Here is a 16,638-nt window from a genome sequence, read left to right as displayed (position 1 = left end):
CCGGACTGTGCCAGGCTTGAGGATGTATATTATTATTATTATGGAGGGGTTTTGTATGCAGTCTCAACATTACCTACTTCTGGGATGGTATCACAAATTCCCCCTAGGTAAGCGCTTATATCTTTCTTATTTTATATGACAACACCTTTAGTGCATTCTTTTAGTTTGTTTTTTTGCCAAGTTTATATTATTTAAACTTTACAATACTTTGTTAGTTGGCCACACTTATATGCTACAGTTGCAGCACAGATATACCACGTGACGCATATACATAGGAATCAGATACAAGCATAAAAGACAAGAATTTCCTTCAACTGTGCGGTGAGAAATGTATCATATAAGACAAACATGGGGGTGAAAAACGCTGCATACAAATCTTGTGCAAGTCAAATGCAAGTAGTGAGAACATTTCTATAGAAGCGGTCACACAACAAGTCTGTATGTAGCCCCAGCTTTACAGCAAGTGCCCAGTGTTTGTGCAGACTGAACCAGAGAGCCTGTATTGGTATGGGCAAACTCCTTCCCAGTTTTCTCTGGGATTGTGTAAAATTTTGTATTGGCAGCTCTTGTAGGGTCTCCTGTCAACGCGCCGATGTGATTGCGCTCGATCAGGACTAGTTCCTACAATGCACTTGCAATATAATTTAACTGTACGCTTTATTGGTGCAGAATTATAGAACAATGGGATGTTTAAAGATGCTGCCGTTGCTCCTGTTCAAGTGAGTAAGCATCAAGTGTGCCCAAAGCCCTGCAGATTTTTATTTTTTTTAAGAGGTATGACACCCCCACTTCCAGACCTGCACCATAGCCTAGAAAACAAAAAAGGGATTTGCATGGCAAAGTTTGCTAATAAAATTAATTTGAAAAAAATGTCTCAAACTTTTTTAGAATAGGAATAATTTTGAGTATTGATTGAGATTTGTATCCAATTCTCTAACAATTACTTTTTTCAGACATCAACATTAATCAATAGCCAAAAGTAAGGGGGAAAAGGGGGGGCTTAAAGGAGGGGAAAAAAAAGAAATTTGTGCAAAATGGAAAACCAAAGTAGATAAATAAAAAAAGGGTGTGGTTACAAGCACTGTCCGAGACGCATCAAATGTCAACAATGAACAAATTAAGACAACACCTGCCGGGGAACAGCAACTACATAAAAAAAAATATATAATAATAATAATACACAGTGAAACGGCCTACACCAAAAAAAAATGGGGCTCATGTACACAACACTGTGAATAAACCTGTCACTGGAACCAAACAGTATACAGAAGTAGATCAAATAATCACAGACGAGATTGTGTGCTATGGAGATTTTCAAATTCTAAATATAGATTAGACCTCTAGCTGCCAGATCTCCCAGCGGGATAACATGCCAGTCAGCAAGAGAGTAAAGCAAGCCATGGTGAATAGTGACAACTCTGTGTAAAGAGCAGACCAAAGAGATGCAATGAGAAGAGACCATAAATCCAAAGTGCTTGGGGTGACAGGAGACGTCCAGTCTCTGCACCATACACTGCATAACACAAGCAATGACATTTATTCAAAGAAAGGGAAAAAAAAAACAACACACTGAAAAGAGCAAGACCAGACATAAATGCCAGAATTGACTGAGGAACTACAAGTCCTGGTATATATCAATAGTGTGGCTCGTAGAACACGTTAAGTTGCAGATACCACATAGAAACGGGTCTATAGCCAGGTGTGTGTACACCTGATGAACAGAAAGAATTCCATGCAGGAGTATCCGGTTTTCCAACAACGATGAGCGCACATGATTGGCATCGACATGCCCAAAAACTGGTGTTCCCCGCGGTTAACATTGCTAGGGATGCCCTGTGAACCTGCCATTAAGCAGAATGTACATCCCGTGGTTTGGCATATTCAATTATCACAATTGCTCCTTTGGAAAAAAAAATGTGTCCTGGAATTAACAATCACTCGTTGCTACGCTGATTGTTTGATTTCGTGTTACTGCATATAAGGAGCACAAAGAATTTGATTTTTATACTGCTAATTTACCAATACGGCGGTAAGGTTAGCCTAAGGACGTTTTCATACCTCTGTGTGATGTCATATGATGGTTTATGAAAAATAAATAGGCCATGCTCCATTGCATGCTGTATGGACGATGATTTTCCCCCATAGGGGACCTGAAGAATTGCAAAATTCACACTGTAAGAGCATACATTTTCTCCCCTACACTGCTGGTAAGGATGACTGGTTTTGAAGCAAAAAAATACATAGGAAGTTATACAGCACCAATATAGAAATACACAGTCAAAAATACAGTAACAGTAGAAGCTACACGTAATGAGCGCAGCTTGACGATTTACTAAGTCGATCGGTACTCCATTACAAAAGAGGGGAAGAGCAGTCCACAAAATTTTTATACCCGCATAAAATATGCAATAAATGACAAACGAGCATTTGATCTATTGATCGCTGGGCAATGATCAGCAATGAAAAATTGATCGGACGATCATAGCCCTTTGTAAAAGGCCCTTAAAGCAGCAAGAGTTGGAAGGTGAGAAAGTAAAACTCTACTCGAACGCCAAAAGACACCAAAATTTGAGAAAGGCCACCATTTACTAGTGTTGGCCACTGCATCCACTAGTTGACTGGTAGGGCACCTGGAGATACTAATAACTAATTATTCACAAAATAAAAAACCTAAAGAAGCAGAATATTTTATAATATAGGGAACAGTGCAAACACTGGATTATCACGTCTCCTTGATTAAGTAGAATTCCAAATATTACACGGTTTCCTCCCAAATGAATTCTAATTAGAACTTTACAGAAAAAAGAAAAAAAAAAACAAAAACACACAACCTGCAGCTTTCAGGATCATAAACCTAAAGATTATATATAAAGACCAGCACTACTTGGAAGTATCTAAAGACTGTATCAAGATTTCTAACAATACGGCTCTTAAAAATATGCAAGAACATATTCTCCCACAAGACTAATGAACTTACAATTTAAATTAAGTCGAACATCTTGTAGCTTTGAGATCAAACATTGTACAGTCATTGGTATAAAAGACATTACATTTTTTTTTTTTTTTTTTAAAGGATGAATAGTACCGTACACCCCCGCCTTCCTTAGAAAAGAAGGTCACAACACATTGAAGGAGATCACTGTACATTAGCATCATGTTGTGTGACCTTGGAATTACAGCCGAAATCTTCATGGGATTCACAAATTATCATAAAATAAATACATCACAACCTGTTGCCTCGATAAAAAAAGTCAAATGAAAACAAAAATATTAAAATATCAAAGACTAAATTAAATAAAACTAGAGGAGCCCCAATCTAGCTCATCCTCAAATACCTATGGCTGATGTTTACATCCAGCTGTTGTCTAGAACCTCTGCTGTATGTGGAGAGTATTAGGCCCTGTTCACACTGAGTATTTTGCAGGCAGAAAAAAAAATCTTCAGGAATTTTGAGTCAGATTTTGATCTGCCTGCGCTTTTTGCCACAGTTTTGGCAGCGTTTATTGAAGCTAATGCAAGGACTGCGGGCAAAAAAATGCAGCGAAAAAACGCTCAGAAAGTAGCGCCACAGGTTTTATCTGCCTCCCATTAATTTTGCGAAAAGCCGTCCGGAAAAAAAACAAAAAAAAAAAAACCACCTCTGCCTCCCATTGAAATCAATGGGGGCCATTTTGGCGCCGATTCCGACTGTGTGAGCAGGGCACATAATAACCAATAAAAATAGCCCTAAAAATAAGCAACAAAATAGATGGTCTATGCCAAGGACAAAAAAAAGTTTACTGAACACAGTGCACACAGCCAATGCCTACATTAGGAAAAAAAAAAGAAACACAAACTAGAAATAACTCATACAAAAGTCATCAAATACTTTATAAAGCATAAATATGGTCCAATGCGGAGGTCTTCAGAATGTGGTGGCGATGAATGACCATCTCCTTCACTAGTGAACCCTAGTAGGGTTTCCTCAATCCTGTTCATACAGTCTATCCTCCTATACTGAACCTATTAAATGGTCCTAAAAGATGGTTCTTGACTAATCCCCCACCCCCCCCCCCCCCCCATCCCCTTTAAACAAGACAGAATTGGATGTTGTTATTTTAAAGCAGTGGCTCAGCCATCGTCAAGGATCAAATTTAGGAGTGGTTCGCTTGATATTCCATCATCCATACTAGACATAATAAATCAGTGTGCTGGCATGCAGAGAAATCGGGTGCCTTAATCCAGATTACATAGGGAAGGTATGAAGAGAGGAAAACCACCAATGTGTCTAGTCAGGGCCATATATAATCCTCTGATTAGCAGTTTTATAACAGAATTAGTATCTCATTGCAGGACAAACCATAGTATACCTACAGAATGGCATTAATCTATACATAAGTAGCACATATATGGATGATTCATGCTAATATAAGCAGTAGAGTGGATTTAACAAACCATTGACGTTTGAACGGCGAATGTCCTCATATCTTACGTACGAGTAGAGCCAAGAAAAAAAAAAAAGTATCTGCAGATAAATTAACCAACCATAGAAACTAATCAAACAGATTCTTAACGTAGGAAATTCTCTCCGAAAGACAAACTTAAAGCTTCGGTACAACAACGAAAAAAACCATCAACTCGTTCTGTAAAGGCATCGAAGTGTTTGCTTATATGCAGCACATCAAAGTAGTCTTTAATTTGGCAGAATATAGAGCATGCACTTGTTAAAAAAAAAAAAACAAGAATGGACCACAGCAGGTCATATAGAGGTCTCTATTAAAAAAAAAAAAATACAAAAGTCTAATATCTAATGGTTATAAAGAAAGCCAATGGCTTCCCATTTGTTACCGGGTAACTGAGCAATGGTGATCTTCGTGTACCTGTAAAGAGAGGCCCTTGGTAACATACCGTCAGATTTCTTGGGATACATTCCTTGCTTTAATATTCCTTATCGACAGCATCCCTTTTCCATAGCAATCCTCTGTGGCATCTTCTCAGTGACAATCTTATTCCAATCTTTCCCCTTGGCTCAGAGATAATTCAGTAACATCCACAGGCACGCAGAAGACAAGCAGTATTTTCATGTGTGGTAACAATCTACGTTGCAAAGCAGAACTGAATGCACAGCAGCTACAGAGGCGGAATGCTGACTTCTCTGCATCACACACACTGACACACACACACACTGCATCAGAGGACAGCTTGCATGCCTTCGCTACACACATTACTCATTAGGAAGATTTAACGTTCATCATGCACAATAAATTTACTATTTTTGTGCTACATAAAAAATAAAATAATCCCCCCATCACCCTTCCCTTCTCCTTTATTAACGAATACTGCTGTATGAGGACTATCACTAGACATCAAGGACAAAAGACAGAACGAGAGCTTGGGCATGACAGGCAAACATGGCATGTGAAGGCAAGAGGAGAAAAATCCTAACATTTAATAGGAGGCTGGTCATACAGCTCCATCTCACTGCCTCATGTATCCAGGCACGGGTGGTTCTAAATCCCATGAGAGGCTATGGAACAGCTGAGGCACAGAAGAAAACATGGTCTGGATGCCACACACACGGCAGCACCACATCCAGGCACTACAAATATACAAACTTTACAAGTCTAGCCGCTGATGGACGCAGGGCCGTTCTAAATTACACAACGCATTGAGACCATCCTACTATTCAGCCCCGAAATCCATTCACCACAACCTACCTTATAAAAAAAAATAACCTACTGGATACATTGTAAATGTCTTGGATATCACAATAAATATGTAATTACATAAACCTAAATGTAAACAGTGATGAGGGTGACAAATAACAACATCATTACTGTTGTAATAAAACCATCAATTAACAGCAGCACAAGTGCAATTAGCTTTGACAAATATGTAATCACGCTCTCTAAGTGGTCATGATCCCAAAAAGCTCCAGACACTGAAGCGTTAACCGGATCATTGCAGGACATTGTGGGTTAACCGTATGCATTTCATTAGGGAGGAAACCTAAATGAAGTTTCAATACATATCCAATACAAATAATAAAAAACACAGAGCAAGAGACAATGAGGATGGAACAGACAGAGAGAAAAAGGATCACCTTTAAAGTGATGCATACATCCAAAAGTAACAGCTGGTGCATTGTTTGGGCATCTCCGCTGGTCTCTGTATTAAACACCCCATAGAAAAGCAGCCCGGCTCCCCACCTATCTCCTCCCCCTCTCTCTCTCCGTACGAAGGTAAAGGACAGCCAGTGCTGAGGCGACAAAAGGCTTTTTCTGTGCACCAGGAACTACAGAGAGCGAGATGCTCATAGGCAGTGGGCGGGATGTACCAATGCCAGCCGTATTACACTGTCTGCAGGGCCCTGACACACACACAGAGGGCACACACATCCCCGGGAGACTCCCATGTAGGAAAACATTATTGCATTGGGTCCGAGGAACACTTTTAGATTGCGTAATTGGTACATGAAATGGAAGGAGTGACATAACTGAGGAGAGCTGTAACACTGATCCTTTTACTAGCAGGCCAGAGAAAAGGAGTAACCCGGTGATTAAATAAACGGTGGTCTCTGAAGTGGGCATGGCAGACTGCACAGGGCATTTATGGTGACAGACAAATATTGTCCTAATCTCAGAGCAAATTTTAACTAAAAAACAGAAAGTGGATTGTGCAGGAGCACTCAGGCTATGCCATCCAACAGCTGTAGTCACAACATATGCATTCATAGGACACCCCCCCCACACAAAGAATAAATAAATATGTAGACAGAGCAAACAGTGGTAGGCCGTGTTCACACGTCGCAGATTTTCATTGCGGATTTCACCCTTTGCAATGCAAAAAAGGTGAAATCTGCAATAAAATCTGTGACAAATCTGCAACGTGTAAACTCAGCTGTAGGGTACAAAAAAGAAAAAAAAAAAAAAAAAAAAATGGAGGAGGAAGACATGTACTCCTAGACCGGAAATCCCTAAATATATGGTCATATTAGACGCACACACCTTCAACTGTCAAACGAAAAACTGAAAATGTTGCTCTCAAAGCCCAAAAAAATAACTACATTTATATGGTGATGCGTGTAGAGGATATTTTTTAAAAATATGCGAGAAATGTACAAATCAGTGTTTGGATACAGTAGAAGGCCCCAAGCACACGGCTGTGCCCGTAATCACAGGCCACAATTGCGGGCACGGCCAGCAATTCAACCCGTGCTCCTATACAAAGCATGGGAGCCCGGACCATAAAAAGTCCCATCTTTTGCGCTACACTTCTACAGCCCGGGCACCTTCCCGAAAATATACAGGAAGGTATCCGCGGTCAATAGTAGTGAATGTGTTCGTAATTGCGGACGATATTTACGGTCGTGTGCATAGGGCCTTAGTTTAGAGATATTCCGATTTTTTTTTATTACATTTAAAATGTACTTGTTTATGTTCCCTTACACAATTATATGAACTAAACCACTGCTGTATATCAGACTTCATAATATAGGTAAATTCGGAGATGGAGCATTTGTTGCACATTTTTGGTGCCGATTATCCAACAAATTAGCGTACAATGCAAGGGGATAGGATTTTACAAAACCCACTAAACACCATTCACACGTGGCAGAAAAAAAAAAGCCATGCGGTATGCTGTAATTGTATGTGTATATGCCTTATATGTAGGTCATAGACTCAGATAGTCTTACGCATGATGGTAGTTGGGGTTCCACACACAGGTATCCAGGCCACCAGGACTACCATCATGGGTAAGACTGAGTCACCAATTTTAGGGGATATTTTTTCTAGAAAAGATACACAATGGACATCTTTTTCTTAATACAATAACTTATACCCAAACTACTAACGTCATACAAGATAGCATGCTGCCATACTATATACTTGGTTTTGCCTTTTACCTGTGTCTGCATTATATAGAGTCTCTCCCTTCATGTACCTTTTTAACATGTATGTTTTTATATGTATTTAATAAAGATCTGTTATTTCTTTCACATATATTTGGCATTATACTCTGTTTTTTGTGTGTATATGCAATCATCAGATTGTCTGCTTTATGGTAATGTATAGGGTTTGGGAGTGCACTCACTTTTTAAGGTGTGTGATCCCTGTATTTTAAAAGGGTTTTGATTATTTTTTTTTTTCTCCAGCTTAAAACCAGATTTTGTGTCTCCAATTTTGGTTATTTTGGGAAGATATGTGCATGTAGGCATACCCTAAGCATAAGGGTATGTTCACACGACCTATTTTCAGACGTAATTCGAGCGTTTTACACCTCGAATTACGCCTGAAAAAACTGTTCCAATAAGTCTGCAAACATCTGCCCATTGATTTCAATGGGGTTACGATGTTCTGTGCAGACGAGGTGTATTTTTACGCGTCGCTGTCAAACGTATAAAAAAACAAAACACATAATTTAAGCTTCCCTTTGACATCAATGGGAAAGCGTGCCAGTAGTGCATACAGCGCATTTCTTTTTTACATGCGCGTTTAAAAAATGCATAGCGCAATAAAAGCAGCGTCAGGTCAATTCTTTGACTCGTAAAACACGCCTAATTCCCATAGTCAATGGGAGTCTTAATTTTGCACCCAAAAAAACCATGCAGAAAGCGTGCCCTCAAACGCATCAAAAATTACACTAGTTGAAAAAGCGCTTTACAAAAAAGCTAGCGTATTTGACCGGTTTACACATTGTTTTTTTTAGCCCCGTATGAACAAGGCCTAATTTTCTGCTTGGGTCACATATCAATTTTTATGCATTTTTTTTTTAACACAAAATTGCATGACGGTGCCTGTGTGTATAGAGTGACGAGTAGCATTTTGACAACGTGACAGTTGTCTACTTTCAGAAAATATATTAGGTATGGGGGTTCAGTATGTTTTAAATTTGTCATTTACGTTTTCATTTGCACATGTCAAAAGTGTGACAATTGTCCTGGATACCAGAGGTGCAAAAATTCCATAAAACCCTGGTAGCGAAAGGGTTAAAAATGGTCATGATAGGGTCAGCAAAATAAATACATAACATAAGATGGTACCAGTCTATATATGGGTAATTAGTCCAATTTAAAAAAAATCAGAAGCAGACCCTGCCTAGACAAGCTGCTGCCCTACTTCTCCGCCTCTGCAGAGATGCAGCATCATGTTTGCACAACATTGTTATTCGTTGTCATTTGCATTGAAATTATTTGCAACCGTTGTTTGGAAAAAAAAAAGAAACAAAAAAACCAAACAAAGACCTTGGGATGTTGGAAAACACAAATAAAAAAAAATAAAAAACTATGTACAAGACTGAAATAGGCTGTGCTTGTTAACCAATACTCGGCTGGAAAATTATTTTAACAAGGGAAAAAAAAAAAAAAAAAAATTACATCGTGCATCACCATAAAGTATATATACAAATCCCACAAGTCCATTGTCTTTTTTATCCTGTACCATCTTTACAGAAGACATCACTATATAAAGAAGCCAGTATGTTATTTATGGTAAAAGGATCAAATTAAATTCATTATTAATGATGCTTTGTTCCCACAATGTTGCATTAGCGGACATGTTGATGGGCCTGAACATGAACAAATTGTCTAAATAACTACTGTGCTGCTATTACTGTAAATTATAAGACTTATTCTGCGCTATGCCCACATTTAAAGGATCATACACAAAAAAAAACAACATCTAGATATGCAACATGAATCACAGTTATGTGAGAAAGACACGAGTTACGGATTAAATTTATATTTTCATGAAAACAGTAGGCTGTCATCCTTGTATGGAAACAGACACGTTAACAAGATTTCCATATCATCATATATAAGCCATAAGGGCTTGTCCACACGTAATGGAATTGCTGCAGAAAATTTCTGCAGCAATTCCGTTGAAAGTCGCAGACTTTGCGCTGTAGAAAAAAAAAACGCACCATTTCCTGCATTTTTTACTGCAAGAAATGGTGCGGATTTTGCGGCGTTTTTCTCAATGTTGGGCGATGGTGACATCTCTGAAAAAGCCAAAATTCATTCACTTTCCGCAGCAGAAATTGACATACTGCGGTCCAAAAAATACGCACCGCAGGTCAATTTCTGCTTGGAATTTATACGCGTGTGGATGAGATTTGTTAAAGCTCACCTAATTTGCTGCTTCTGTTTTCTGCTGCGTATTTTCCGTCTGTAATTCCAGACAGAAAATACGCATCAATTCCACTACATGTGGACAAGCCCTTAATAAGGGATTTCATATGGCCGGGTTCTCTCATAACCATAATTTGTCACCGATCCACAGGGCTTTGACTCCTGGGACCCCCACCGATCTTGAGAACAAGGTGTCCCGGAGTGTCCTATGTGAATGGAACGGTACTGCATATGCCCGGCCACCACTCCATTTACTTCTATGAGGCTACCGAATATATCGCTCATCGCTGAGTACGATCGACCTCTGCTCTATTCAAACTGAGGTCCCCGTTTGGCAATTGCTAGGGATCAAAGCGGTCGGACCCCATCGATCTAGCAGTTATATAATGATAGGTGAAAATTGCTTATAACTCTTCATAATCTGAATATCCTTTTAAATATCAGTTATATATTCAACTACAACCAGCTGGACGCTATTTTGCAAGCGGAGTGTAGAACATTTATTTATTTTCCCCAATAATTACTTTTTCAAAAGGGAAGTGCAGAAGAATTGCCCTTAAGCGCAAAAATTATTAACTCTCTATGGACAGTGGTGGTCTAATCTCAGGCTTCTCCAGAAACACTAAGCGCCATTTGTACACAAATTTATTTATTATTTATTTAAGTTAGGGCCTGTTCACATCACGGTTCGCTTTCCGTTGCGGGGTTCCGTCGGGTGAACCCCGCAACGGAAAGTTAAAGTGAAACCACAGCTTCCGTTTCAGTCACCATTGATATCAATGGTGACGGAAACATCGCTAATGGTTTCCATTCGTCACCATTCCGGCAGGTTTCCGGTTTTCCAACGGAATCAATAGCGCAGTCGACTCCGCTATTGATTCCGTCGAAAAACCGGAAACCTGCCGGAATAGTAACGAATGGAAACCATTAGCAATGTTTCCGTCACCATTGAGATCAATGGTGACTGAAACGGAAGCTGTGCTTTCACTTTCCGTTGCGGGGTTCACGTGACGGAAACCTCCAACGGAACCCTGGAACAGAAATGAACAGTGATGTGAACAGGCCCTTATATAGCGCCAACAGAGGTCCTAATCCAGTTTTTGGGGTATGCGAGGAAACTGGAGTACCCGGAGTAATCTCATGCAAACACTGGGAGAACATACAAACTCCATGCAGATGTTGTCCTTGGTTGGATTTCAGCCAGTAGCAGTGAGGATGACACTGGATGCAGCAAAGTATTTTTTTTATTTTTTATTATCTTTACGGTCGTACAAAATAAAGCAAATAGATTACAGTACACCTTCGTTTTTTTACTCGCATCACACCTCAATCCCTGAGTGGAGAGTAAGGAAGAGGGGGGGGGGGTACATACTAAATGCAGCAAAGTATCAAAGTTATTTTAAAATGATGTGAACGAACTTTCATTCTCCCACGAAAGTAAAGCGGTGAGATTCAAATGGGAGATGACATTAATTGTCCTTTGTATACAAGGTCAAACCGCCCCGAGATAAGAGCTGGCACATGCCACTATGAGGTCAGCTGCAGGTACCAATTTATAGGGTACAGCTGTGGTTTGTCAGTAGGAGTGAATGAAGCAGCTGTAAAATTTCAAAAACTGAAAATACAAAAGAGCTTTGTTAATAGATAACGAAATTCAACCGTCTATTGTTAGATATTAGACATACGTGACATGGCAGTGCCTGCCTGTATGGTTAACGGTTTTAGAGCGAGTAATGTAATAGAAATAATTTTAGACAATTATACTTATATACCTTGCATATGTGTAGACTAATAATGTGTAGACCTCATTTACACACTCCGGTACTGTTCACACAGTTTTGTTTTTTTACTGCGAGCCGCTAAAAGCCCCCCCACAAAAAAAAATATTAAAAAATTTAAAAAAAACGCCTCTAAACCAATGGGAGGCAGTTATGGACATTTTTTGGCGCAAATTCAGATGCGTTCTGCATCAAAATCAGTGTAAAAAAACTGAAGTGTGAACTGGGTCTTAAAGGAGAAGTGAAACTACTTTTGTGGCATTAAAAAGTCACAAATTTGCAGCATTTTGCCATTGTAGCGGGTAAAATTCAATGGAACAAGGCGTGACATCCCTATGGCCGACTTTATAAAATGGACTCCAGAAATTGGCGTAAATTATAGCGCAAATATGCCTGCTCGTAGCGGGCAGACTTCCTCTTCTCACACACAGACAAGCAAAGCTGTGCCAAATTAATATATGCGCCTATATGGCATATATGGCATATTTTACTGAAGTACATTTCAGTTCTAGACTACCATATAAATCCCCTGTCCTAATAGATTCCCTCTCCCCCGCCTTAGAAAGCAGAGAGACTTCCTTCACAAACACACATTCATTTGGTGCGGTGTTTTTTTGGCCAAAATGGTACATGCGTATTCTATGGCAGGTTTTCCAAATAGTTTTTTGGGGGGTTTTTTTAGGTGCTATTTTTCACATTGCAAATCATGTAATACAGAGAACGCTTAGAAACGAGATTATTTTCTGAAAAAAACGCAATACAATTTGACAAAAGCTTTTTTTTTTGGATGCGCAAAAAAAGGCACCAAATTCCCGTAAAAACGCAAAAGCCAACCTTGCTGATATTTTGAATAAACATCACATAGCCAAAAAGGCAAAGTAGAAAAAACACGCCACCTGAAGTAAAAAATAAATAAATAAAAAAGCGCCATGTGTTCAGCGTGTTTTAGATTTCCCCACTCACTTCAAGTTAAAGTTTCTGACTTTAAACTTGCAGTATATTTAGTCGCAAAATACACCAGGAAATAAAAACGCAGAAGAAAAATATTATATTTTTCCTACAAACACTGCGTATGAAGACACCCTAAAATAAATACAGGGTAATAAACATTTACTGTAAAATTGCATGACTCCAGCAACTGATACTTTTGTGTAACTACTGGACCACCACTCAATTTTTTAAAAAAAATGGTCAGGGAGACCAGAGGCCTTTAACCCCTGAAATATATATATATATATATATATATATATATATATATATATATATATATATATATGAGGAGAAGTGCTAGTAGTGCATCAGCAATATGCACGACCAGCACTTGCAGTACAGAAGGTGACCAAATACAATAGGACTAGAACATTATGCAGAAAGAATAAACACTTCACCTCAATGGTAATGCATACCTGGCTGTCAAAATTTAGTGTCATACAGACTAAAATAGCAAACACCACTACTACAAGAATAGATGTAATATATAAAATGGCCCTTTAGTGTACAATAAGAAAAAAAAAAAAATAAATTGCTAGATAAATTTATCTACAATACTGTGCAAAAATTTTAGGCAGTTGTAGAAAAATGCTGCAAAGCAAGAAAGCTTTCAAAAATAGAAGTGTTTTAATTTTATGAATTAATAAAATGAAAAAAACCTAAGTGAATGAACAGAAGAGAAATCTAAAGTCAAATTAATATTTGGTGTGACCACCCTTTGCCTTCAAAACAGCATCAATTCTTCTAGGTACTTGCACACAGTTTAAGGAACTCAACAGGGAGGTTGTTCCAAACATCTTGGAGAACTAACCACAGATCTTCTGTGGATGTAGGATTCCTCAAATCCTTTTGTCTTCATGTAATCCCAGACAGACTCAATGTGGAGATCAGCGCTCTGTGGGGGCAAAATCACTTCCAGGGCTCCTTGTTCTTCCTTACGCTGAAGATAGTTCTTAACCCCTTAATGACCAGCCTATTTTAGACCTTAATGACCAAGCCATTTTTTACGTTTTTCCATCGTCGCATTCCAAGAGCTATAACTCTTATTTTTGCGTCGACATAGCTGTATAAGGTCTTGTTTTTTGCGGGACATGTTTTACTTTTTAATAGCACCATTTTGGGGGACATATTTATTGATTAACTTTTATAAACTTTTTTGGGGGGGGGAATAGAAAAAAACCTGAAATTTCGCCACTCTTTTTCGCGTCTTAAATCAACGGCATTTACAGTGTGATATAAACACCACCATAACTTTATTCAGCGGGTTGTTACGATTGCAACGATACCAAATTTGTATCGTTTTTGTATGTTTTACTACTTTTACACAGTAAAAACGCTTTTTTTTCAAAATTATTTGTTTTTGTGTCTCCATATTTGAAGAACCGTAACGGTTTCATTTTTCGCCGATGCGGTTGTATGAGGGCTTTTTTTTTGCGGGAAGACTTGTAGTTTTTATTGGTACCATTTTTGAGTAGATGCGACTTTTTGATCACTTTTTATAACGTTTTTTTAATGTCAGGATTCACAGAAAACAGCAATTTTTCCATAGTTTTTTATTAAATTTTTTACGGCGTTCACCGTGCGGGTTAAATAATGTTATAGATTTATAGTCGGGGTCGTTACGGACAAATATGTGTAGCTTTTTTACTTTATTTTGTTTTTTTAATAGTAAAGCATTGTGTAAGGGGAAAAGCTGGGTTTTTCATTTTTTTTTCACATTTTTTTTTTCATTAACTTTATTAAACTTTTTTACTAGTCCCACTAGGGGACTTTAATATGCGATTCTCCGATCGCTATTGTAATACACTGCAATACTTTTGTATTGCAGTGTATTACTGCCTGTCCGTTTAAAACGGCCAGGCATCTGCTAGGTCATGCCTCCGGCATGATCTAGCAGGCAGTCGCTCCAGGCAGACCTGGGGGCCTTTAGTAGGCCCCCGGCTGCCATTAGAGAGACAGACACTCGGCGATCGTATCGCCGGGTGTCGGTGGGGGAGGGAGGGAGCTCCGTCCCTCTCTCCAAAACCACTCAGATGCGGTGCACGCTATTGCGCACCGCATCTTAAGGGTTAAACGGGTGAGATCGATACCAATATCGATCTCACCCGGCAGAGCAGGGACGCTCCCAACCCTCAGCTGCCTCTAGCAGCTGAGAGCGGGGAGATTTGACACTGCCTGCTCTGTTTACTTTATCCTGATGCAGTGCCGTAAAAAGGCACATGCATCAGAATAAAGCCCGTTAGTGGCCGCCGTTAAAAGGCGTATTGGCGGTCACTAACGGGTTAAGCCACTCCGGCTGCCTCCAAGCACTGGACATACATGCCGGAAGCAGCTGGCTCCGGCCACTCAATACCGGCCAAGCTGCAGTACTGCAGCTCGGCCCCTATGCTATGTACGGAGCCAATTGCTTCCGGCTCCATACATCACATGATGGGCCATAACATCCAGTGCCCAGAGGCAGCCAGTGCGGCTTAACGGTACAGGGGTCCGGGTGTCGGACCTGCACCGATAATATACCGATGACCTATTCGGTGGAAGGTCATCAGTTGTTCTGTAGTGGACAACCCCTTTAAGAACACCCTTAATCCTGACCAATTCCCCAACTCCATGTGCTGAAATGCAGCCCCAAACTTGCAAGGAACCTCCACCATGCTTCACTGTTGCCTACAGACAATCATTGTACCAGTCTCCAGTCCTTTGGCAAACAAACTGCCTTCTATTACAGTCAAATATTTCACATTTTGACTCATCAGTCCAGAGCACCTGCTGCCATTTTTCTGCACCCCGGTTCCTATGTTTTTGTGCATAGTTGAGTCGCTTTGCCTTGTTTCCACGTCAAATATATAGCTTTTTGGCTGCAATTCTTCCATGAAGACCACTTCTGGCCAGACTTCTCCGAACACTAAATGGGTGTACCTGGGTCCCACTGGTTTCTGCCAGTTCTCAGCGGATGGCACTGCTGGACATCTTCCGATTTTGAAGGGAAGCAAGCCTGATGTGTCTTTGATCTGCTGCACTAAGTTTTCCACAACGTCTGCGGTCCTCAACGTTGCCTGTTTCTTTGTGCTTCTTTGAAAGAACTTGAAAAGCACATCTTGAAACCCCAGTCTACTTTGAACTCTTTGCTTGGGAGAGGCCTTGCTGATGCTGTATAACTACCTTGTGTCTGGTTGCTGTACTCAGTTTTGCCATGGTGGACCTGTGACATGAAACAGTCTTCCACAGCCTCACCTTTGTAGCAGAGTTTGGCTGTTCCTCACCCAGTTTTAAGCCTAACACACAGCTGTTTCTGTTACAGTTAATAATAATCATTTTCATATGTAGGTTGCAACACTGTCATTATCATCTGTTTGGTAGAATTGGTTAATTATTCACCTGGCTATAATCCACTGACTTGCAGGTGTATCTAGATGAATTGATGCTGTTTTGAAGGCAAAAGGTGGTCACACCAAATATTGATTTGATTTAGATTGCTCTTCTGTTCATTCAATTTGTATTTTGTTAATTTATAAAAAAAAACAAAAACACAAAAGCTACTATTAACTTTTGAAAGCATTCTTACGTACAGCATTTTTCCACATCTGCATACAAACCTTTGCACATACATCTCGCTCTATAATATATATATATATATATATATATACACATATACACACACACAGATGTATATATAGACACACACACACACACACAGTGTTTTTTTTGTATGATTGATATTCACTTAAGCTACACTAAACATACAAAATGCACCAAAAAAATATT

General features: G+C 39.4%; 1 protein-coding gene across 4 annotated transcripts in view; it reads right to left on the bottom strand.

The window, feature by feature from the left end:
* The window catches only part of PRKCZ (protein kinase C zeta), a 160,478-nt gene that overhangs the window by 110,593 nt on the left and 33,247 nt on the right, over nucleotides 1-16,638 (bottom strand). The window contains exons 1-2 of one of the 4 annotated variants that reach the window (XM_075839644.1): nucleotides 6,083-6,330; nucleotides 4,888-5,076 (exon numbers count right to left, since the gene is read on the bottom strand). The exons of 2 other annotated variants lie outside the window; for them this stretch is intronic. In XM_075839644.1, coding sequence (XP_075695759.1) covers nucleotides 4,888-4,909 — 22 coding nt within the window. In that variant the 5' untranslated portion in view covers nucleotides 4,910-5,076; nucleotides 6,083-6,330. Of the gene's footprint in view, nucleotides 1-4,887; nucleotides 5,077-6,082; nucleotides 6,331-16,638 lie in introns of those variants that run through there. One more of the 4 variants, XM_075839645.1, reaches the window with a different exon arrangement.

This window comes from Rhinoderma darwinii, chromosome 10, assembly GCF_050947455.1.
Source record: "Rhinoderma darwinii isolate aRhiDar2 chromosome 10, aRhiDar2.hap1, whole genome shotgun sequence".
Classification (NCBI taxonomy): Eukaryota; Metazoa; Chordata; class Amphibia; order Anura; family Rhinodermatidae; genus Rhinoderma; species Rhinoderma darwinii.
The sequence above is the reverse complement of the archived record's forward strand: the minus strand, read 5'-3'. Positions and strand labels throughout refer to the sequence as shown.